The sequence below is a fragment of the Leptidea sinapis genome, chromosome Z, assembly GCF_905404315.1.
Source record: "Leptidea sinapis chromosome Z, ilLepSina1.1, whole genome shotgun sequence".
NCBI lineage: Eukaryota > Metazoa > Arthropoda > Insecta > Lepidoptera > Pieridae > Leptidea > Leptidea sinapis.
In genome coordinates this window covers 15,136,585-15,155,472 of record NC_066312.1, presented here as the reverse complement: position 1 = coordinate 15,155,472, position 18,888 = coordinate 15,136,585, and the positions used below count along the sequence as shown (strand labels likewise).

Genomic DNA, 18,888 nt, shown 5'->3' with positions numbered 1-18,888 from the left:
TACTTTTAAAACAAATAACACTATATCAATATTAAAACAATATAGCTAAGCAATGTAGCGCAGTTAAAACAGGGAAAAAAGCGAACTTAACCATTCAATTGATGTTATACGTCGTATAATAGATTTTTTTTTACTCTTCTTTCTATGTATATTACTTATATACAGAGGTTCACAAAAGGTTTAATTTAATCTTTATCTTTACACAGATATGCGATATATGTGACGTTACAAAAGAGGCCAAACGGCACCCCCCTGAGTTTGCAGTGGACGGAATGGAGACATGGTGGCAGAGTCCTCCATTATCAAGGGGAATGAAGTATAATGAAGTTAATTTAACCATCGATCTTGGACAGGTAATTTTACTGACTTTTACCTATTACTTATATAATTGCTTATATGTATTAGTTGTACATTTTTATGCATTTGCAAGTGTATGACTATTGTATCAATAACATACATTTTTTATGTATCTATATAATTCAAATCTACCTATCTAGATACTAGTTTATATTACTATATTTAAGTCATCGACGAGACGAAAACTTACTTATTCTGTCTCATTAAAATACGAAATGTAAAGTTACACTAAGTTAAATGAACTTCTCCCTGTCATGTAATTTTGTAGTGACAAAGGTAAGGTACAGTCAAAGTTTTAAATTTATTTATTAATTTTAATAATAATTAATAGCACATATTGTGTTTAAGCGGAAATGTATAATAGTATACGGGAACGTTGAAATGGCGTGATAATACTTCAGTTCACCCAACAGCCATATTACTGCTCCCATTTCCTAAAATAGTTAAATTGCTGAAAGGCCATTGACCTGACAACACGTCACTGCATCTAAGTATGGGACATCTTATGGAATAAGATACGGTTACATCGTTGAACATAGTCATGATAATAATAATTTTCGATGGGATATTTTTAGACAATTTTTGTTATCTGTGCGAATTTCATAGAAAATTTAAATTTAAATAATATGTTTTTCTGGTGGATTGATAGTTTATCATTCAACTGAAAGCAGCGGTTAAATAAGAGAATCTTAAATTTCTACAAAACTAAAACAGAAAGATGTCGATAGATATTGAATATGACATAATTGTTTGACAATCGACCGAATAATATGAGGGCTATATTTCGACGGGACACCACTGTGGAGCAACTAGTCGAAAATTATAAACAGCTCTATAGAAAGTTACTCACCTGGTGTCGGTGTGGCCACCAAATTGGTTGCGCTGCCAGCTCGGACGCGTCTTGACCATGGTGTTTATATGGAGTTTGATAGCTTACAAACACCACGGTGGTTGGTTGCGCTACCATGATGTCCCAGTGGAATATAGCCCTAATCAATTTCGAAAGGAACGTGGTCAAGGTTACTATAACATAAATTACTTTCTTAATGATATCACAGATTGGGAGTGGAGCGACCGCCCTCAGGCTAATAAATAATAAGTTTAATTGAACAATATTACTTTGTAAGCATATTCTTTCGATGAAAAATAAAATCCCGCTGAGTTTGTGGCGCCCGTTCTTCACAGGTCTGAGGCATTCGTTTTGGAATGGGTGGAAGGTTTTGACTTTCAATAAGTGATGTCACATGTTATTTTAAAATTGAACACTAGAGAATTTAGACTTGCAATTAAAGCGACTTGTTATGATAGTGCCATGCGATTTACATAAATGCAAGCTTATTTAAGTTAATTTAATTTTTAACTTAGTGTTAGGAAGTTAAAGTATTTGGCCATCAGAATTTAATCAAAAAAAGACCAAACATGTATCTAAAATCTTAAGAAGACAAGTTGCCAAAGTGCTGAAGTGTTTTAAGCTATACATTAACGATCCTATTTACCAATAGTGTCAGGAATTCTTCAAAAACTTAAGTCATCCATATAATTTAAGATAACGAAGCCCATGATAGAATGACGTAATTAATTGAGGCAATAAAATACCAAATTGTGAACGTAATATTTTACATCGAGAGTAAACTGGCAAGAGTTTCACGTGATGAGAAGAAAAAAAGGAACCGCATATTAACATCTGCAATCAGAGAGATTATATAGAGATTATATATATAGATATATGATCAAAGCGTTGAGATCCATACGTCGCAATAAAATAACAAAGATTATCGTTAAAACTTATTTTAAGATATGTATTTCTTGGCATGTCATACTCATGTTATATACATAAAAATGACATGATCATAAGTAACAATGGGGGTTATTGTTATCCCTGTTCTACAGACACTAATGATATTTTTATTATGAGACAAAATAGTCAACATTATAATCAATGCACATTTAAAAGAGGGCCGGATAGTGTGGGTTGACTATTACAATGAAAATTCAAACAATTAAGTTCTGCGAATTAGCTATTCTTGTGTATAAATATTTAAATACTGCTGCTAGCAAATTTGTCTTATCTTTATATTCATACGTGATGCGATACCTTTTGATCCCCTTTTTAAGAACGTTGTCAGTTAGTATAATGAAACTTTACATAAGGGAGAAGTGCAGAAAATGAAAACTAATAACTACCTTTAATACTGTAATACCTACCTGTATTCACGATTAAATATTCTGATAATTAATACTATATGTAATTGGGTAAATGAAGACATACATGGTTTGATAACAATAACTTTAAGCTTCATTTTTACACTACTTAAGAAATTATTTTTGGGATTTGACATGGTACAAGAACGAAATTTTAAACAACGTGAAATTACTTGTATACACATAATTAGCCGGATAATGAAATTATGATGTGCATCTGTATATCAGCTGTGCCTATATGAATTGTCTTTACATTTTACCAAGTTTGTGTGTAAACAATGAGTACCACTACCTGCAGGTTGTTTTTGTGACTGTTGTATAGATATGCATAGTTTAGAAAATTAAGATTATTAGAACTAGTATTTATTGTGTATTAAGTCATTACGCATTGCTTAATATTCAAGGCGAAAAAAGATGTAGCTATATTGTAAAAATAATTGATGTATTTATAAATAGTTAGATATTAAGTATCTTTTTTTATTTATCAGGAATTCCATGTGGCATACGTGTTTGTGCGTATGGGAAATTCTCCGCGACCTGGACTTTGGGCGCTAGAAAAATCTACAGATTACGGAAAAACTTTCAAACCTTGGCAATATTTCTCTGACTCACCACAGTAAGTTTTTTTTTTATAAGGGGAAGGGGCGGGTAAGTGCTGAAGGCAAGATGATGGAAAGTAAAAAACCAGCTGACCATGGGTATCCGCGATACTAGACCTTTGAGATGGGAGCTTGCCGTAGACTTGAAGGTCATTAGGTCGTATCGTTTTGGAAATAAAGTAGCCAGTTTATAATTTAATAAAATTATCATAGATGAAATACTCTTTGGTATATCGTTGTCAATTTAGAATCTAATACATATTACACATATAATAATACCACTGAGCTCACCACAGTTATAGTCTATAATGGCAATGCTTCGACCATTTCTACCCATTTTTTCTTAATATCAATTGGAATTTATTCACCGGATATCCCATTTAGGTAATTAATTACCCGAAACGGGTTGTCGGTCAGGCCTTGGCTTCTTTACTCCAAGTCTTACCAAATGTATATGCGTCTTGGGCTGGTTTAACTATATTTCCTTGGAGTTAGGTATAAAGTCAATTAAATTACTATCCGATGGTATATCGTGTACTAAGTTATTAAATATGTTTTACATATAAGAAGATTTTCAAACTATTTCATTAACTTTGGTCACTTTTTTGCTAATTGACAAAAATACTATAGAATAATGATGTATGTATGTAAATAATATTAATATATATCTTACATTAATATTATTTGCAGTTACAGGTACAGTGTATATCCCTATTATTTCCTAAGACATATGATACCATCGAATACTTTTCTGTAGACCTTTATTAATTTCACAAATCCACCATACATTATTTAGTTATATCTCTAAGGCTTTTAGACAGCGTTGTCGTTGAAAGCTCCCAGAAGGCTTACTTTTTCCGACACCTCCAACAAATATCGATAATATATACACAAGTTTAAAAAAAAACTTAACAAATCATATACTTAAACCTTCCTCGAGAACCACGCTATCTGTTTGTGATATTAGCATGAAAATCGGTGCAGTAATTTATGAGATTATCCCGAACAGACATACGGACAGGTGCAGCGGAGAACTTTGTTTTTATAATATGTAGTGATGCATATTAGAAATCGGTAATGTTTCTTTTTGACGAGAGAGTTGACGGATTTGGAGATTATTTTAGTTTAAATAATAAAGTTGCGTATATGTGTCATTTCTTATACAACTAAGAGATAATTTAGAAGGAATAACTTTTCAGGGATTGTATTCAATTTTTCGGAAAGGAAAGTTTACAGCCTATAAGAAGAGATGACTCTGTCATATGTAGTATGGAATATTCAAAAATAGTACCACTTGAAGGTGGAGAGGTAAGTTTTGAGATGGTATGCTATGCTATATATGTATATATATATCTATAATTGTAATTTGGCAAAGATAATGTGCCCCTTTCAAGTTACAGACATGATTATAGCAGCTTTATACAGTATTCTAATGATTATCAACAACCATTAACTAATTAACAACCCTGTTTGCAATTACTAAGACAATACATCGACTTTTGCATACATAATATATTATTAATTACATTAAAATATTTTGTTATTGCTAAGAGATAATAAAAATAGTTAATTTTTATTTTATACACTCACTGCAAATAACTTAAATATCTAAATGATTTGAGTTTTCTTTAGTGTTAATTTCTCCAGTAAATTTTCAATAACTTAAATTACTAAATTTACAATATTTATTATATAATACTAATTATTCACATGTCTTTATTGTTAATTGTAATATCAAAAGTGATGGAAATAAAAACAAAGATTTTGATATTTTCTTTGATGTGTGTCCCCCGTCGTTCAGAAATGAAATTAAAATAATCGTTTAAAATTAATAACTAATTAGAATTTTTAAATCTTTCAAACTTTCTCAGGAGGTAAATAATAAACTTAATTTTAACGTAGATTAGCTACAGTTGTTAACTATATATATCAGATTATTTTTATGTATTGATAAATCTTAAGTTTAGTCCGAAAATAAAATTTCTGAACCTAACGGCACCAACAAAACAAAACAAAACAAAAAGTTTATCAGAAATCTTTGAATTGATTAACAGACTGTATCATAACTGTGTGTTTCTATCAATATCAAATTGAAACTTTATAAATAGCCAGCATTTCAGGAAAACTCTCTTTTGTAAGTAAGGAATATCGTGTGTAATTAATCGAAAATAAGAATAAAATTTCATTCGTACCGAGCATTTATTTTATTTGTTTTAATAAAAAAAGGATTCCCTTTGTTGTTTATTTTATACAAAAGTTTAGTTTAGGTCTTTTATTTATCGGGTGAGGCAGAGCGAAGTCTGCCGAGTCAGCTAGTAATAAATATAAATGAAATGTATGTGTGTGATACCGTGAAATTGCTCTTGAACACCAACAAAAACTATGAACAATTTAGCTAATATGACAATTTTTTTTTTTAATTTAATTTTAAAAATATTTCTAGTATTCATATTATTTCATTATTTTTACAGAAAAGGAGCTTGACAAAACCTTATGAATACATTTTAAAGGTCACCTTGACAATTTAAAATCAAATCAATATCACTTTATTCATATAGGTTAAGGAAAGGACATTTATGAATGTTAATTTTTTTTCTTCTTAATATTTACCACCACTTCAGAAAAGCTTGACCTTTAATGAGAAGAAGTAGCAAGAAACTCATTGCTAATCTTTTAAGTCAACATTTACAGCTTGATCGTTTTACAAACTAATATAATTACAATAAAATATTGCAAAATGACGCATCAAAAAAACTCTATCGTCAAATACTAAATGCAACTTTGATAGTGTACTGTTATTTTGTTTTAGATTCCGATCTCATTACTGAACTATCGCCCATCGGCTAACAAATACTTTAACTCATCCGTGCTACAAGAATGGACAAGAGCTACTAATGTCAGACTCCGTTTGATGAGGACGAAGAACTTATACGGACACCTTATGTCAGTAGCGAGGCAGGATCCCACAGTAACAAGAAGGGTACTTAATTGAAATTTCTTTTTAAACTGAAAACTTCTTAAGGCTTTTGCTAAGAACTGGTGTTCCTCTACAGTGCGCTTTTCAAGGAACTTTCTTCACGTACAACCAATCTAAAGAGCGAGCATATTTGCGCGGCGTTTACTCATTTCCATAAAAAAAGACGCACTGGCCATTCTTTTCAGAGTCTTGAATGAGCTTTAGCCATCACCCTCGGCCAAGTAACGCTTGGGGTAATGTCGGCTCAAGTCAATTAAAGGAGATTCGCTTAATGATTTAAGTTGAATTTCTTATTATAACGACCTTGTCTATATCGCCTCGCCTTGATAAATTTCCAATTTTGTCGTGTGTTTTTATGCAGAGACTGTTTTATGAGTATTTACAGTTTTTGATTATTACGTTTCTTTACCGTAATATTAATATTTATTCGCAGTACTTCTACAGTATTAAAGACATCAGTATTGGAGGTCGTTGTATGTGTAATGGTCATGCGGATAACTGCGACCCAGCTGTACCAGAAAGTGACGCCAGCATTTTAGTGTGTCGATGCCAACATAACACATGTGGTCCCCAATGCGCGCAGTGCTGCCCCGGTTTTGAACAGAAGAAGTGGCGAATCTCGCAGAATTGGGATCGATTTGCTTGTGAACGTATGCCGAATTTTTATATTATATATTATGATGACATATATATTTATAGCTGTACTAACAACCGGTAACTATAACTGTTAATACGTTGACGAATACCTTCAGCATAAGTATTATGTGGTCAACTAACTAATAAAGATTTAACGTTAAATCAGATTTATAATCAACCAATGATCAAGAATATATTAAGCAGAGTATTTCTAAATAAAGAAATCAAATTATAAAGTCATATTAATCTAGAGTATAATACTAAACAGGCATTCTACAAACATGATAATTACAAAATATCTAGTTTTGGTCTAAAGCTGGTAACCAGCTATGAAGAAAATTACTGAAATGTATTATGTAACGAATACCAAAAGGCCATAAAATGAAACGAAATATAAAGTGAACTAAAAAACAGTGTAAACTATCGATATAATTAAAGTAACAACACTTCACTCGAACATTTATCAATTTCTGACTTTCCTTTCAATAAAATGACGTTATAAAATATCTACCATTTGATTGAAGAAAATCTGTATTAGTAACTTTTTTCTAAATTCTTATAAACATAAATATAGATAAATGTATTGTTATGTCAATAAACATAAATAAAGTGTACATATATATTATTAATTAATCATATAACAAAAGCCACATGCAAAAAGAACGATAGTGGTTTATGGCTCCCATATCCCAACGAGATTAAAAACTTACAACGCCATTTTTCATTGTGTATCAAAGTCAAAGTCAAATAAACTTTATTCAATTAGGCTTAAAATAAGCACTTTTGAATCGTCACTATAATTGTTTTTTCAATTACTTCATCAATCTGCCATAATATGTTCGGAAAAAGTAGAGTTCGTGAGAATATACAAAAAAACCTACGGCCACTGTTTTCAATTAATAGAGTATTTTACAGTGGCTGTAAAATATATATCAAACTATTTTGTAATCGTATGTATGTAGCATACAATCCATGAATCATGTTCAAAGTTTAAAGAGTTTTAATTATCCAATCTTTCATGATAAGGAATAAACTATATAAATATAAATTATGATCTATATTTAACAAATCTTATTGTAAATACTACATTTAAAATAAGTTCTTGCTCAATTACTTCCAAAATTAAATGGATAATAAAATTTGATGTATTTTTAAAAAAAAATTGCTTAATAGCATTCATTATATTACAATAGCTGCTACAAGCGACGTAATCCGTGTGGACTCTACATAGCAGCGAAAATACTAAACCCCTTATTCATAATGGTCCGCTAACTTAAAACAGCCACTAAGGAGTGTTTTTTCTCATTCTGACTTAGGTCAATAGAAGAAGACAGAACGAGAATTAGCAATGCTTTACGTTAGCAGACTATTATGAATTACCCCCTGTAAGCGTGTATCTAGCGTAATAATACCCGTCCTCTTATTAAATTCATGCAGAACTACAATTGAATCTATTGTGTAGTTTTTGTATTTTACCTGGACAAACATACAGATGAATAGCCAAAAATTCTATAAAGTATTTTTTTGGATGCGATATTGACAAGAACTTACAGCAAGGATTAAAAACAATATTATTCATATTGAAATCTATTAGTGTCAGCCAATTTTTTCTAAATTATTTTACTATTTTTTCCAGATGCGTGGGAGTATAAAATCAATTAACATGACATAATTTGCATTGTTTATCTGTATACCTGTCGATTTAAGCCGGCTTTTCAAAATATTATCTATAATTATATATTTCATAACATACTTAAGCTAAAGCATGTAGCCTTATTCTTCAAAGATATTTAATTCTTAACATTATATGCTTAATAAACTAACTAAAACAAAATCTTTCTGTTTCAGCTTGCAATTGTCACAACCATACAACTGAATGTACTTACGATCCTGAGATAGATGAAAAAAGGTTATCGCTGGATATCCATGGCCGTTACGAAGGAGGTGGCGTTTGTAAAAATTGTCAACACAATACCGAAGGGATTAATTGTAACAAATGCAAAGCGACTTTCTACCGGCCCTCAGGGAAGATGTGGGATGAAATCGATGTTTGCAAACGTAATGAAATTGAGTTATATTAAAAACCTAACTTTCTTTAAAATTTATTGTCAAGCAAGTGTTAGTATATTGGCAGTTTCTTACCCCCGGTCAAGTAGCACTCGTAAATAACTCTAGTTATCATTGAACTCCGTAAAATCTATAAATAGGTAATTTATAGATTTTACGGCTTAAACATTACCTATACGCCATTGTTTATGATTCCTATACATATATAAAATTGAAAGATGGACTGTAATTATGTTTTGCATCCATATAATAACTTGCATGATTGTCTGAAATATAAAATAATAAAGCAAATTATATCCCATGCCACAAAACATTTATATTACCTGCATTGCAAATAAAAATCTAAAAAAAAATATTTTATTATATTACGCCTTGTTGTGGTAACGAAACTACTCTTCAGCTTCAAGGTCAATTTGACATGGGTACCTTAAGAAAAAGTCCGTACGACCGCCAAAAAGGCCGCCGGCAATATACCTAGATTGAGATGGACATTTACTATGAGGCGACCAGTACGCTCATTTATCCTCCCATTCCATTAAATACTTCAAATAGGAGATACATTGCAAGCCTATAATTGAACTATTCTGCATCGGCCCGGGTTTTATCACAATCTTCTGGCCTATTGGCTGTGAACACAGTTTAGCACCTTATTCTGCCGCTAAGCAATTGCATGCAAGCACTATTCCAGTATTTCGTTTTAAAGAATCCCGTAGCTAGTGAAATTACTGAGCTTCTAAGACTTAAGATCTTATGTCTCAAGGAGACAAGTGCCATCGTAGTGCCACTTAACACTGTAATTTGCGTTGCGAACCATAACGTGAACTCTAAAAAACTTTTTTCTCAGCTTGCAACTGTGATTTGAGCTATTCTACCGGAAACTGTGAAGAGGAAACTGGTCGCTGTGAATGCAGAGTAGAGTTCAATCCTCCCAATTGCGACTCCTGCGCATACGGATATTTTGACTATCCTAACTGCAAGCCTTGTGTATGTAACTTAAATGGCACAGATGGTCAACACTGTACACCCACTGATGGCGTGGTAAGTATTTAATAAGGCCTAATATAATGCATGGGTTTTCATAAAGCCTTACATCACTTAGTCCAATTGGTCATCAACGTTCTAGAATTTCTTATTTATTTAAAATAATATGGTAAAAGACGTACTGGTGGAATTTTAAATTTAAAAATAAATTTATTTAAAAAAATAATTTCACTTAATGAAAATGTAGTTTACGACGGTAAGAATTTTTTAAATCTAACTATAACTTAAAAGCCATCCAGGTCATATCTGACAGTAAAATTAACCAAGCCAAGATTATTAAAAGAACTTTAATTTTGAATATGAAGCAGTTTTGTATTCTTCACATTCACTTTACTGGCAAGTATTTATTGCACATAATATATAAGTTTATTATTTAATATAATTTTATTATTATTTTTATTATTTTTTTATATATTATTTTATATCATTGATACGACATGGGTACCTTCAAAAAAAGCGCGTACACCTTCCTTAAAGGCCGGCAACGCTCTTGTGATTCATCTGGTGTTGCAAGAGAATGTGGGCGGCGGTGATCACTTAACATCAGGTGACCCGTACGCTCGTTTGTCCTCCTATTCCATAAAAAAAAAGTATTTATTGCACTCCAACGACAAAATATCTCAACTTTGTTCATGACATTAATATTAATCCAAATATAATGATATAAATTTTGCCTCCGCAGTGTCCATGTAAATATAACTACGCTGGCAATTCGTGTGAAATATGTGCCGATGGATACTATTCTCCGGAATGCAAAAGTGAGTAATTTTTATTAATTATTTCTATAGGTACGGTACCCGACGGCTATCCAATGAGAGAACTGCTAATATGGCACCTTCCTTCATCAGCGGGCTGTATCTAATTAAGCACATTAGTTAATGAAATTGTTACAGAAAGCGCATTACAATTAAAGAGTATTTTACATATAGCTATCAAAAGCGCCTGCTCTTGCAGGCTCTTGTCCTAATAACGGACGAAGAAACCAAAAAAAAAAAATAACGAATGACGCAATCGTCAGTAATTTTTACGAACCAACTTCAACCTGTTACTTTTGTGTTACAGTGATGCGCGCACATCTTAAAATTTCATTCTCTTTCATGACACGCCCGTAAGTTAATAAATATTATGTGATCGATGACTACGCCTGTGTTAGAACATAGTATGTTCGAAGCGTTCGAATTATTTATGCGTCTAGAGGGACTGTAACAGCTGTGAAAACGTCGAAAAAAAATTGTGGTTGACAGTTAACCTCTATTCTGAGCAATTCACGCACACTATCACAAAATGACATTAAAATTACGAGTGTGAGACGTAGCTTGGCACGGACACTAAAGTAATAAACCTGGCCTGTTTTCATCGGTTGTCTAGTAGGAAGAGACTCTATCTAGGAGAATAGATTCTCTAAGTTTTTATTGATCAATTAAAATAATGCAATTGTAAGACACAAAAAGTGTATTTTGTTATTTTTTCTTAAATATACATTGAGATTCACTATAACAAATGTTAATTTATTATGGTCCACCATTTCGCTGTACTATGGTAGACAATTTGCAAACAGATACCTGTTTGCGCATTGGCAGATTTATTACGCATTCATCCCTACGAGACTAGTTCTTGTTACTGCACAATTATTCTTACGGCCGTCCCCAATATACTATCTACAGATAGAGATAAATTACTACCTTCTACTGTCAGTAATGAGCTGTCCATAATCTGAAGCTGTCCCAATATACCCGATAAGTGATTCTTATCGCCTTATATTGGGACGCGTGAATTGCAATTTCCATACAAACTTCTATCGCTGGTAACTTATACATCGTCCCATTGACAGACAGCGTGTACGGATAAGGTGAGTTACCGTCGATAAGTTTATTGGGACAGATAAATCAACGATAGTTACGATTTTTATCTCAAGTAAGAGATAGACTGAATATTGGGAACGGCCGTTAGCAACGTCGGAATGAACTAGAAATTTGGTGAGGGGAATAATATTGACATTAATCTGTTATATGTTACAATAATTTACAGTTCATTGTGTTGTATCACCGCACCAGATACAAATAATGAAGTTTTATATTATTTTTAACATATTAGATACCGCTTGTTTTCAGATTGTGAATGCAACTCGGTTGGATCAGTATCTCAAGTTTGTGACAAAGAAAGCGGAAACTGTACCTGTAAAAGTAAATACAGTGGACGTACATGCAATCAGTGTGATGCAGGATACTATAACTACCCTACATGTAAACGTAAGTAACTTGTTAAGGGTTTATATTGAATAGGAAATAGATTGAAACCTTATAGGCGTGATTTAACCACGTACGTGTTGTGTATCATCGCTTCTAAAGAAACAGCGAATTTTCAATGATATAAATCTGTTTTTATTTCTTTAATCATTTATTTTATTCTAGTTACGGCATTTCTCATTTTCATTTTAAATAATATTGTCTAATATATAATTAATAAATCAGAGCAAAACGGATATTTTTAAGGTATAGTGAAATACAATATAAAATAAGTAAAAAATGTACAAATATGGCTACTCTTTCGTGTTGCATTTAGTTACTGCATACTATGATTTCTTAGAAAGTAATTAATATCATTATATTTTATTTTGTTTTTTGATAATAATTTGAAGAATTTTGATAAGTTATAATTAATTATAAATGAAGATTAATTTATAGTTCAAAACACCTTGAAAACAATTAATATTTATTTCTCATTATAAGTGGCAGTATTAAATCCTCTAACCATTGAAATAAGTAACGTTGACAATGTTTTTTAAATATATTTCACTTTCATCATTACTTTTTGAAGCTGTACTTTGTTTTTGGAGATTTGAATCATCGTTCTTTGGTAAGAAGAATTAATTTACATAAAGTATAAAGACAGCATTTCACAGAATTTCCTCGTAAAAAATGATTAATTAAAATGTATGAATTCTTGTTCAAATCATTACGGCTGTTCGTTACAGACTGTAATTGTGATACGAGCGGAACTGAACCCAGCATTTGTGATGACGTAACTGGACAATGTATATGTAAGGTTGGTTTTGGTGGGTCCCGGTGCGACCAATGCATTTCAGGGTAAGTGAACTGTTTCATGATTTTTAACTTTGTTGCAATTATAAAAGTACTATGTCGCTATTGCGTATGAATGAAACGAACACTCAAATCAGATAAGCATCATTTTCAGTTTTTCTTTAACCTAAAGTTTTGAACACCCCAGTTTGCAATATTCAAAGAAACTTAATCTCAAATAATAAATAACAAGAAAGTCGTCAGTTTTGATGTTTTTGAGTGTTTACACAAAATAATACTAGGCAAATTTAGTTCTTTTGCTTCCATCTTCATACAAGAACTTCCTACTAAAATACAATACAATTTAAGAAAACTTAAGTTTAAGCAAACTGTAACCAAGCAAGAGTAACACTTGTGATGGTACGATGTCTTGCATGGCATGCGAGTTGATCACTGCAGAACGGTGGTATTCATTAAGCAGGAAACGCTGCTTGCTCTTACGAAGCCCACGGTATAGATAGAGATGGGGTAATTCAATTCTATTCAGGAGCCATACAGATACCAAGACGAAGTACAAGTTACGTGTATCATGGTCTGATGATTCAATAAAGGTTGCGGGGGACCGTTGAATCAAGAGCGCCCAAGATTGATCGTTGAGTCTTTGGAAGTCATCGTCGGGCTGATGATGAATGATGAAGTTTATAAATATAACTTAACATTGTAATCCCTTTATAGATATTACATGGAATTGAAAGGTCGTGATCGCACATGCGTTCCTTGTAACTGTTCGCCGACTGGTTCTACATCGACATCCTGCTCAGCGGATGGAAAATGTAATTGTCTCTCTAATTTCGGAGGAAAACAATGCGATCAATGTTCACCTGGATACTACAAATTTCCTGAATGTTTACGTAAGTTCTTCCTCTTTAGAATTTAAGATATTTAATATTTGATGCACATTATCTTTGTGCTTCAATAAAAATAAACAAACCTTAATAAAGCTACAGAAAACTTTAGTATATCACAATGATGTCTAAAGAAAATAAATTGTTGGGTTCAAAAGCTATTCACGTTAAAACATGGGTTTGCTCACTAGAAAGTGCCAAAAATGGCAATTTGGAATAAATTGGAGCATATTTTCTAAGTTTTAACTAGGTCATTGCATATACTTAACCATTCAGTACATTTCGCATTAATGTTTCAACTAACTTAACTTTTTGTTTTCACAAACAATTGGTTCACAGCAATTGGAATGGAAGAAACACAAACTGTTTATGATATATATAAAGACATGGTCCACTTATGATTTTACTATATGTTTACACTACTCAACAGATACGTAGCATATTAAAAGTTCAAAAGTGCTATGTTAGTAAATTAAATTCTCAGAGTATTTTTTTTTTATTTATTCTAGCCTGTAATTGTGATGAATCTGGAATGATTGGCTCAACGTGTGATGACAACGGCCAGTGTAATTGCAAACCGAACTTTGATGGCTCAAAATGTGATAAGTGCAAGGAACACTTTTACAACTATCCAGCCTGTGAAGAATGTAACTGTGATCCTCGAGGAGTTATTGCATCTTTTGCTGGTAAGTGTTTTATTTTATTTTTCATACAGCGTGCCTACATTTAAACAGACATAAAATCAGCATGAGCCTGTGTCGTCGATATGGCCGTGTATTTTGCAAGAATGTATCATTATAAGTAATTATGTGTACATTCTGATATTTTCTTTTCAAATATTTTAAGTTTATATGTATGATGTCGTTATCATTTCGAACACTACGATTTTTCTATCTTTATATTTTATTGCTGATCGCAAAATCTTCCTACTATATACTCATACCAATGTTTATGCGCTCCAATGCGCCCTCATTCTCTTAGGTTCCCGGCACCACCAGTTTTACAAGTGGGCAAATGGGCACGGCATATCAATTTCCATCAGCTGAACGTCATGCTCGTCTCGTCCCTTTTATTTCAAAAAAAATCCACTTCACTCTATCATCTGGTGTATTATGAATATTACTTTATTTGGTATTTATAATCTCACATTAGTACGAAATAAATGAGACAGCTTTTGCATGGTATTCACATTTAATATGGAGGCCCTTTCCGAGAAGTAGTGGAAGTAAACTCGGATTATTAATGAACAATAACATTTAAGTAGGCGATACTTAATAACAATACTTAGTACGATAAGCTGATATTACAATCACAAATAATATCCAACAAAGAAGCTAGCTCATTATCTAATTACTGGTTATTAGGCACTTGTTCCACTGCTGAGAAAGTGACTAACTATTGACTGTCTTCAAACTCAGTAGAACCCCAGTCAATGAGTTCACACTACCCTGCAACCAATCTCTCCACTAGTTTATTACAGGGACAACTCCATTCAAAGATATTTGCCCCAAGGATTTTATGATCAATATTAATTAATCCTGGTGCAACTTACGTGTGAAAAAAAATATAACGTATCCAAGTTTACTTTGTTTTATTGTACTACCACCGAGGAAGAAGTATACCATTTTACCCCCACCGCAATATGTTAAATGTTTTTATTTTTAGGTTGCGGTTCAGTACCAGCTGGCGAACTTTGTCAGTGTAAAGATCGAGTCCAAGGTCGTATTTGTAATGACTGTAAAGCTTTGTTCTGGAATCTTCAAGAGTACAATCCCAAGGGATGTGAAGGTAGTATTATTATGTAACTATGAATTTTTAAAGAGTTTTTCACCGTGTTTTTACCCTTTACAAAATTCCATATTAACTTAAACCTTGAGGCAGTTTTTTGATTTATAAGTCTATTTTTAATAAAACATTTGAATTGAAATAAAGTAATCAAGCACCAAAGAATACAATATTTTCATACTTTGACCTTAGAACCAAACCAGGATTCAATATCGTAAATTTTTTTAAATCACCCATTAACCATTTATACGGTCAAACTATGGCCGGTGACAATGTATTTTTTCGTTAATTTAACATTCCATTTTCAAATTAAAACGTGCTATCTTAGTACTAGATATCAAAGAGAACGTTATGAAAAATAGACTGAAATGGTTTAATTTAATTTAAATACTTGTAGGCATTAAACAAGGTATGTAATCTTCAATTTAACTCACATTATTTAATACATAAATCATTCAGTGTTTTAAATGATATTCTAAAGGCATATTTAAATATTTTCAAGTTGGTGTTGTATTATGAATTGAGTATTTGCTCATTATGTGGTAACTTGATGAACTAGCGAAGATTTATCATGCTATTTAAGTAACGTAAGTTAACGAACATTACAAATGTAAAAAAGTTAAAGGTAAAGGTATACACATTTATGATGAAGTCCCAGTCGCTGTTCAGACATTACCTATAGATAAATTAAAATGTTTTATTAATAAATGGCTCTGTCGTAAGTCCTACTACTCCACAGCTGAATATCTAAGTAATCGGACAGCCTGGGCCTAGATTATGATTATTTAATAACTATAACAATGACAGTACAATATTGTATGTTTTATTTAAAAGAGCGCAAAAAAAAAAAATGACATTAAAAAAAATTAAAATTAAAGGAATCAATTCTTAGAAAAAAATGCCTTTTATAAAACGCCGATAAACATATATATATATATATAATATTATCATGGATATTTTTTTTCTTGAAGAATGTAAATGCAATTTGGCTGGCACGTTGGGCGGGCTGGGCGCTTGTGACACTCGAAGTGGCCAATGTACGTGCAAGATGCACGTTGGACAACGACAGTGCGACGAATGTGAAGATGGATTTTATAGTTTGCAGGCAAATGACGCCTTTGGATGTACAGGTGAAATTATAATAAAATATATATATTTTTAGTCTATCAGATACCTTTTTAAAGTTATATGCAATTGCACGCAACTATACGATACATATGAACATAGAATGATATTTTCTTAACAAAGTGTGGTTTCGATTTTAAACGAACCCCCTAAAGCCGCTACGAAAATAAATTCATGTTTGATATATATTCGATAAAGACAACAGGATTGGTATTATACTCGTATTACAAGGAAAAAATAATAACTTTGATATTATGTTAAAGTTAAAGTTATTGCCTATAATATAAATATGTCTATTTGCCATTAGACTCGATTACAATCAAAAGCGAATAAGGTGTAGTTACAAATACCTTCCGTAAGAAATAATCTGATGATTAAAACCGCTCAGGATTAGTTGCGTAGCTTAGGAATTTGCGGTTATACAAATAGACAGCGGAATGCGATTATTGGACTAAACTAAACAAATTTGTTTATTTAGCCTGCGACTGTGATATTGGTGGCTCTATCGACAACAACTGTGACAAAAACACTGGTCAATGTAGATGTCACTCCCGAGTGGAAGGCAGACGATGCGACCGACCCATCCGGGCACATTACTTCCCAACTCTGCACCAGTTCCAGTATGAAGTTGAAGAAGGTTTGACCCAGTCTGGACCCGTTCGATACAGAAACTCAGAGGAAGTGTTTCCAGGGTACTCCTGGAAAGGATACGTTGTGTTTTCACCACTACAGGTATTATAATTGATGTAATATTTTCTTATTCACTGTGTTATATTTTCTGCATTTTGAGAATCATTAATGATCTTCTAATTGAATGATAGTGATGAAATTGATTTCTTCTGCAAAATTACTAAATGTTTTTTTTTTCAATTTATTATACACATTGATCAAAACAGACTGCATTGTTTTTTAAAAAAATCTAGATTATTTATTATTGTGTAAAAAAAACATCTTGACAGAATGAAGTGATCAACGTCGTACACATCGGAAAATCATCGCTGTATCGAATTATACTTAAGTATGCGAACCCACTCAAAGACGCGGTTACTGCGAGCATCGTCATTACACCAGAGAGTGTAGTTGATACTCAACAAAGGTATTTAATAATTATAAATATTATAATATGTTTATTGTAAAAATTTAAGATTGAACTTTTACTCTGTCTATATTTATATATGTATCTCCAATAGTAATCGGAATTAATTATCTTAAACTAAAGTTACTTCTACTATATAAACTATTGAGATAGCCTCGTCATAATAATTTTAACCATTTTGGAGATGTAGTCTAAGCTATGCAGACTCAAATGTTTAAACAATTACTTAGAAGCTCTACTGATATTTTTTTAATTGAATTGTAATTGGTAATCTGTTAATATAAATGTTAAAATGTTGTGTCGCTATAATAGTACTGCGAGAAAAATAAATACTTTTCTTACTTAACCTAGATTCTTTCATTCATTTTTCATCATTATTGTAATAATAATCAGCTACACAACACAACACCTATACATTAATCAATAATACTGGAAAAATAATATAACGTAGTTTATTTATTAATAATAATGTCCTAGTATTGCTTGTTTTGCACACCGTAAGAAAGCGACGATGTGACGTCATCGACGTCTGGTCCAGAGATAATGTAACCGGGTAGTACTACATCATTTATTTCATCCAAACTTCATAATATGGTTTCATCTTGGACTGTGTTGCTTCTGAAACTTTTTTATTAATTAAAAGTATTTTGGCTTTAGGTTCAATGTATATTTGCGACCAACAGTACTACCCCAAATGATAACGGTTCAATTAGAAAAAGGAAACGCACCGGCGCCATTTGTGATGAATGCTGGAATTTGGACTGTCACCATAAAAACTACTAAGGAAATTATGCTAGTAAGAATTTTTCAAACAATATACATACAATATATTTTTATAATACGATATACGATTTAGGAGTAAATGAAAGCGCATGCGATGATTTTTAAGGTGATTATTTATAGTGATTACTGTCGCTCATGTTACTAAAAAACATGTCTTCTAGTAAAACTTGAAGGAACTATGATGAAGTCCTGAAAACATGCTCGAAATATTTGTGAACGAAAATTCAATCAAAGGTTTTGTTGTGAGGAACATCATGAAATTATAAACTTGAGCTTTGATTTATTTACAAAAATA

At 31.9% G+C, this 18,888-nt stretch overlaps 1 protein-coding gene across 2 annotated transcripts in view; it reads left to right on the top strand.

Annotated features, from left to right (window-relative positions):
- LOC126978897 (laminin subunit alpha) overlaps positions 1-18,888 on the top strand; it is a 64,530-nt gene that overhangs the window by 4,176 nt on the left and 41,466 nt on the right. For both annotated transcript variants that reach the window (XM_050828018.1, XM_050828017.1), the window contains exons 2-18: positions 207-353; positions 3,048-3,175; positions 4,358-4,466; positions 5,968-6,138; positions 6,569-6,785; positions 8,620-8,829; positions 9,683-9,876; positions 10,562-10,637; positions 11,991-12,128; positions 12,854-12,965; positions 13,635-13,810; positions 14,314-14,490; positions 15,470-15,592; positions 16,561-16,719; positions 17,193-17,446; positions 17,674-17,810; positions 18,468-18,606. In XM_050828018.1, coding sequence (XP_050683975.1) covers positions 207-353; positions 3,048-3,175; positions 4,358-4,466; positions 5,968-6,138; positions 6,569-6,785; positions 8,620-8,829; positions 9,683-9,876; positions 10,562-10,637; positions 11,991-12,128; positions 12,854-12,965; positions 13,635-13,810; positions 14,314-14,490; positions 15,470-15,592; positions 16,561-16,719; positions 17,193-17,446; positions 17,674-17,810; positions 18,468-18,606 — 2,667 coding nt within the window. The remainder of the gene's footprint in view (positions 1-206; positions 354-3,047; positions 3,176-4,357; positions 4,467-5,967; positions 6,139-6,568; positions 6,786-8,619; positions 8,830-9,682; positions 9,877-10,561; positions 10,638-11,990; positions 12,129-12,853; positions 12,966-13,634; positions 13,811-14,313; positions 14,491-15,469; positions 15,593-16,560; positions 16,720-17,192; positions 17,447-17,673; positions 17,811-18,467; positions 18,607-18,888) is intronic.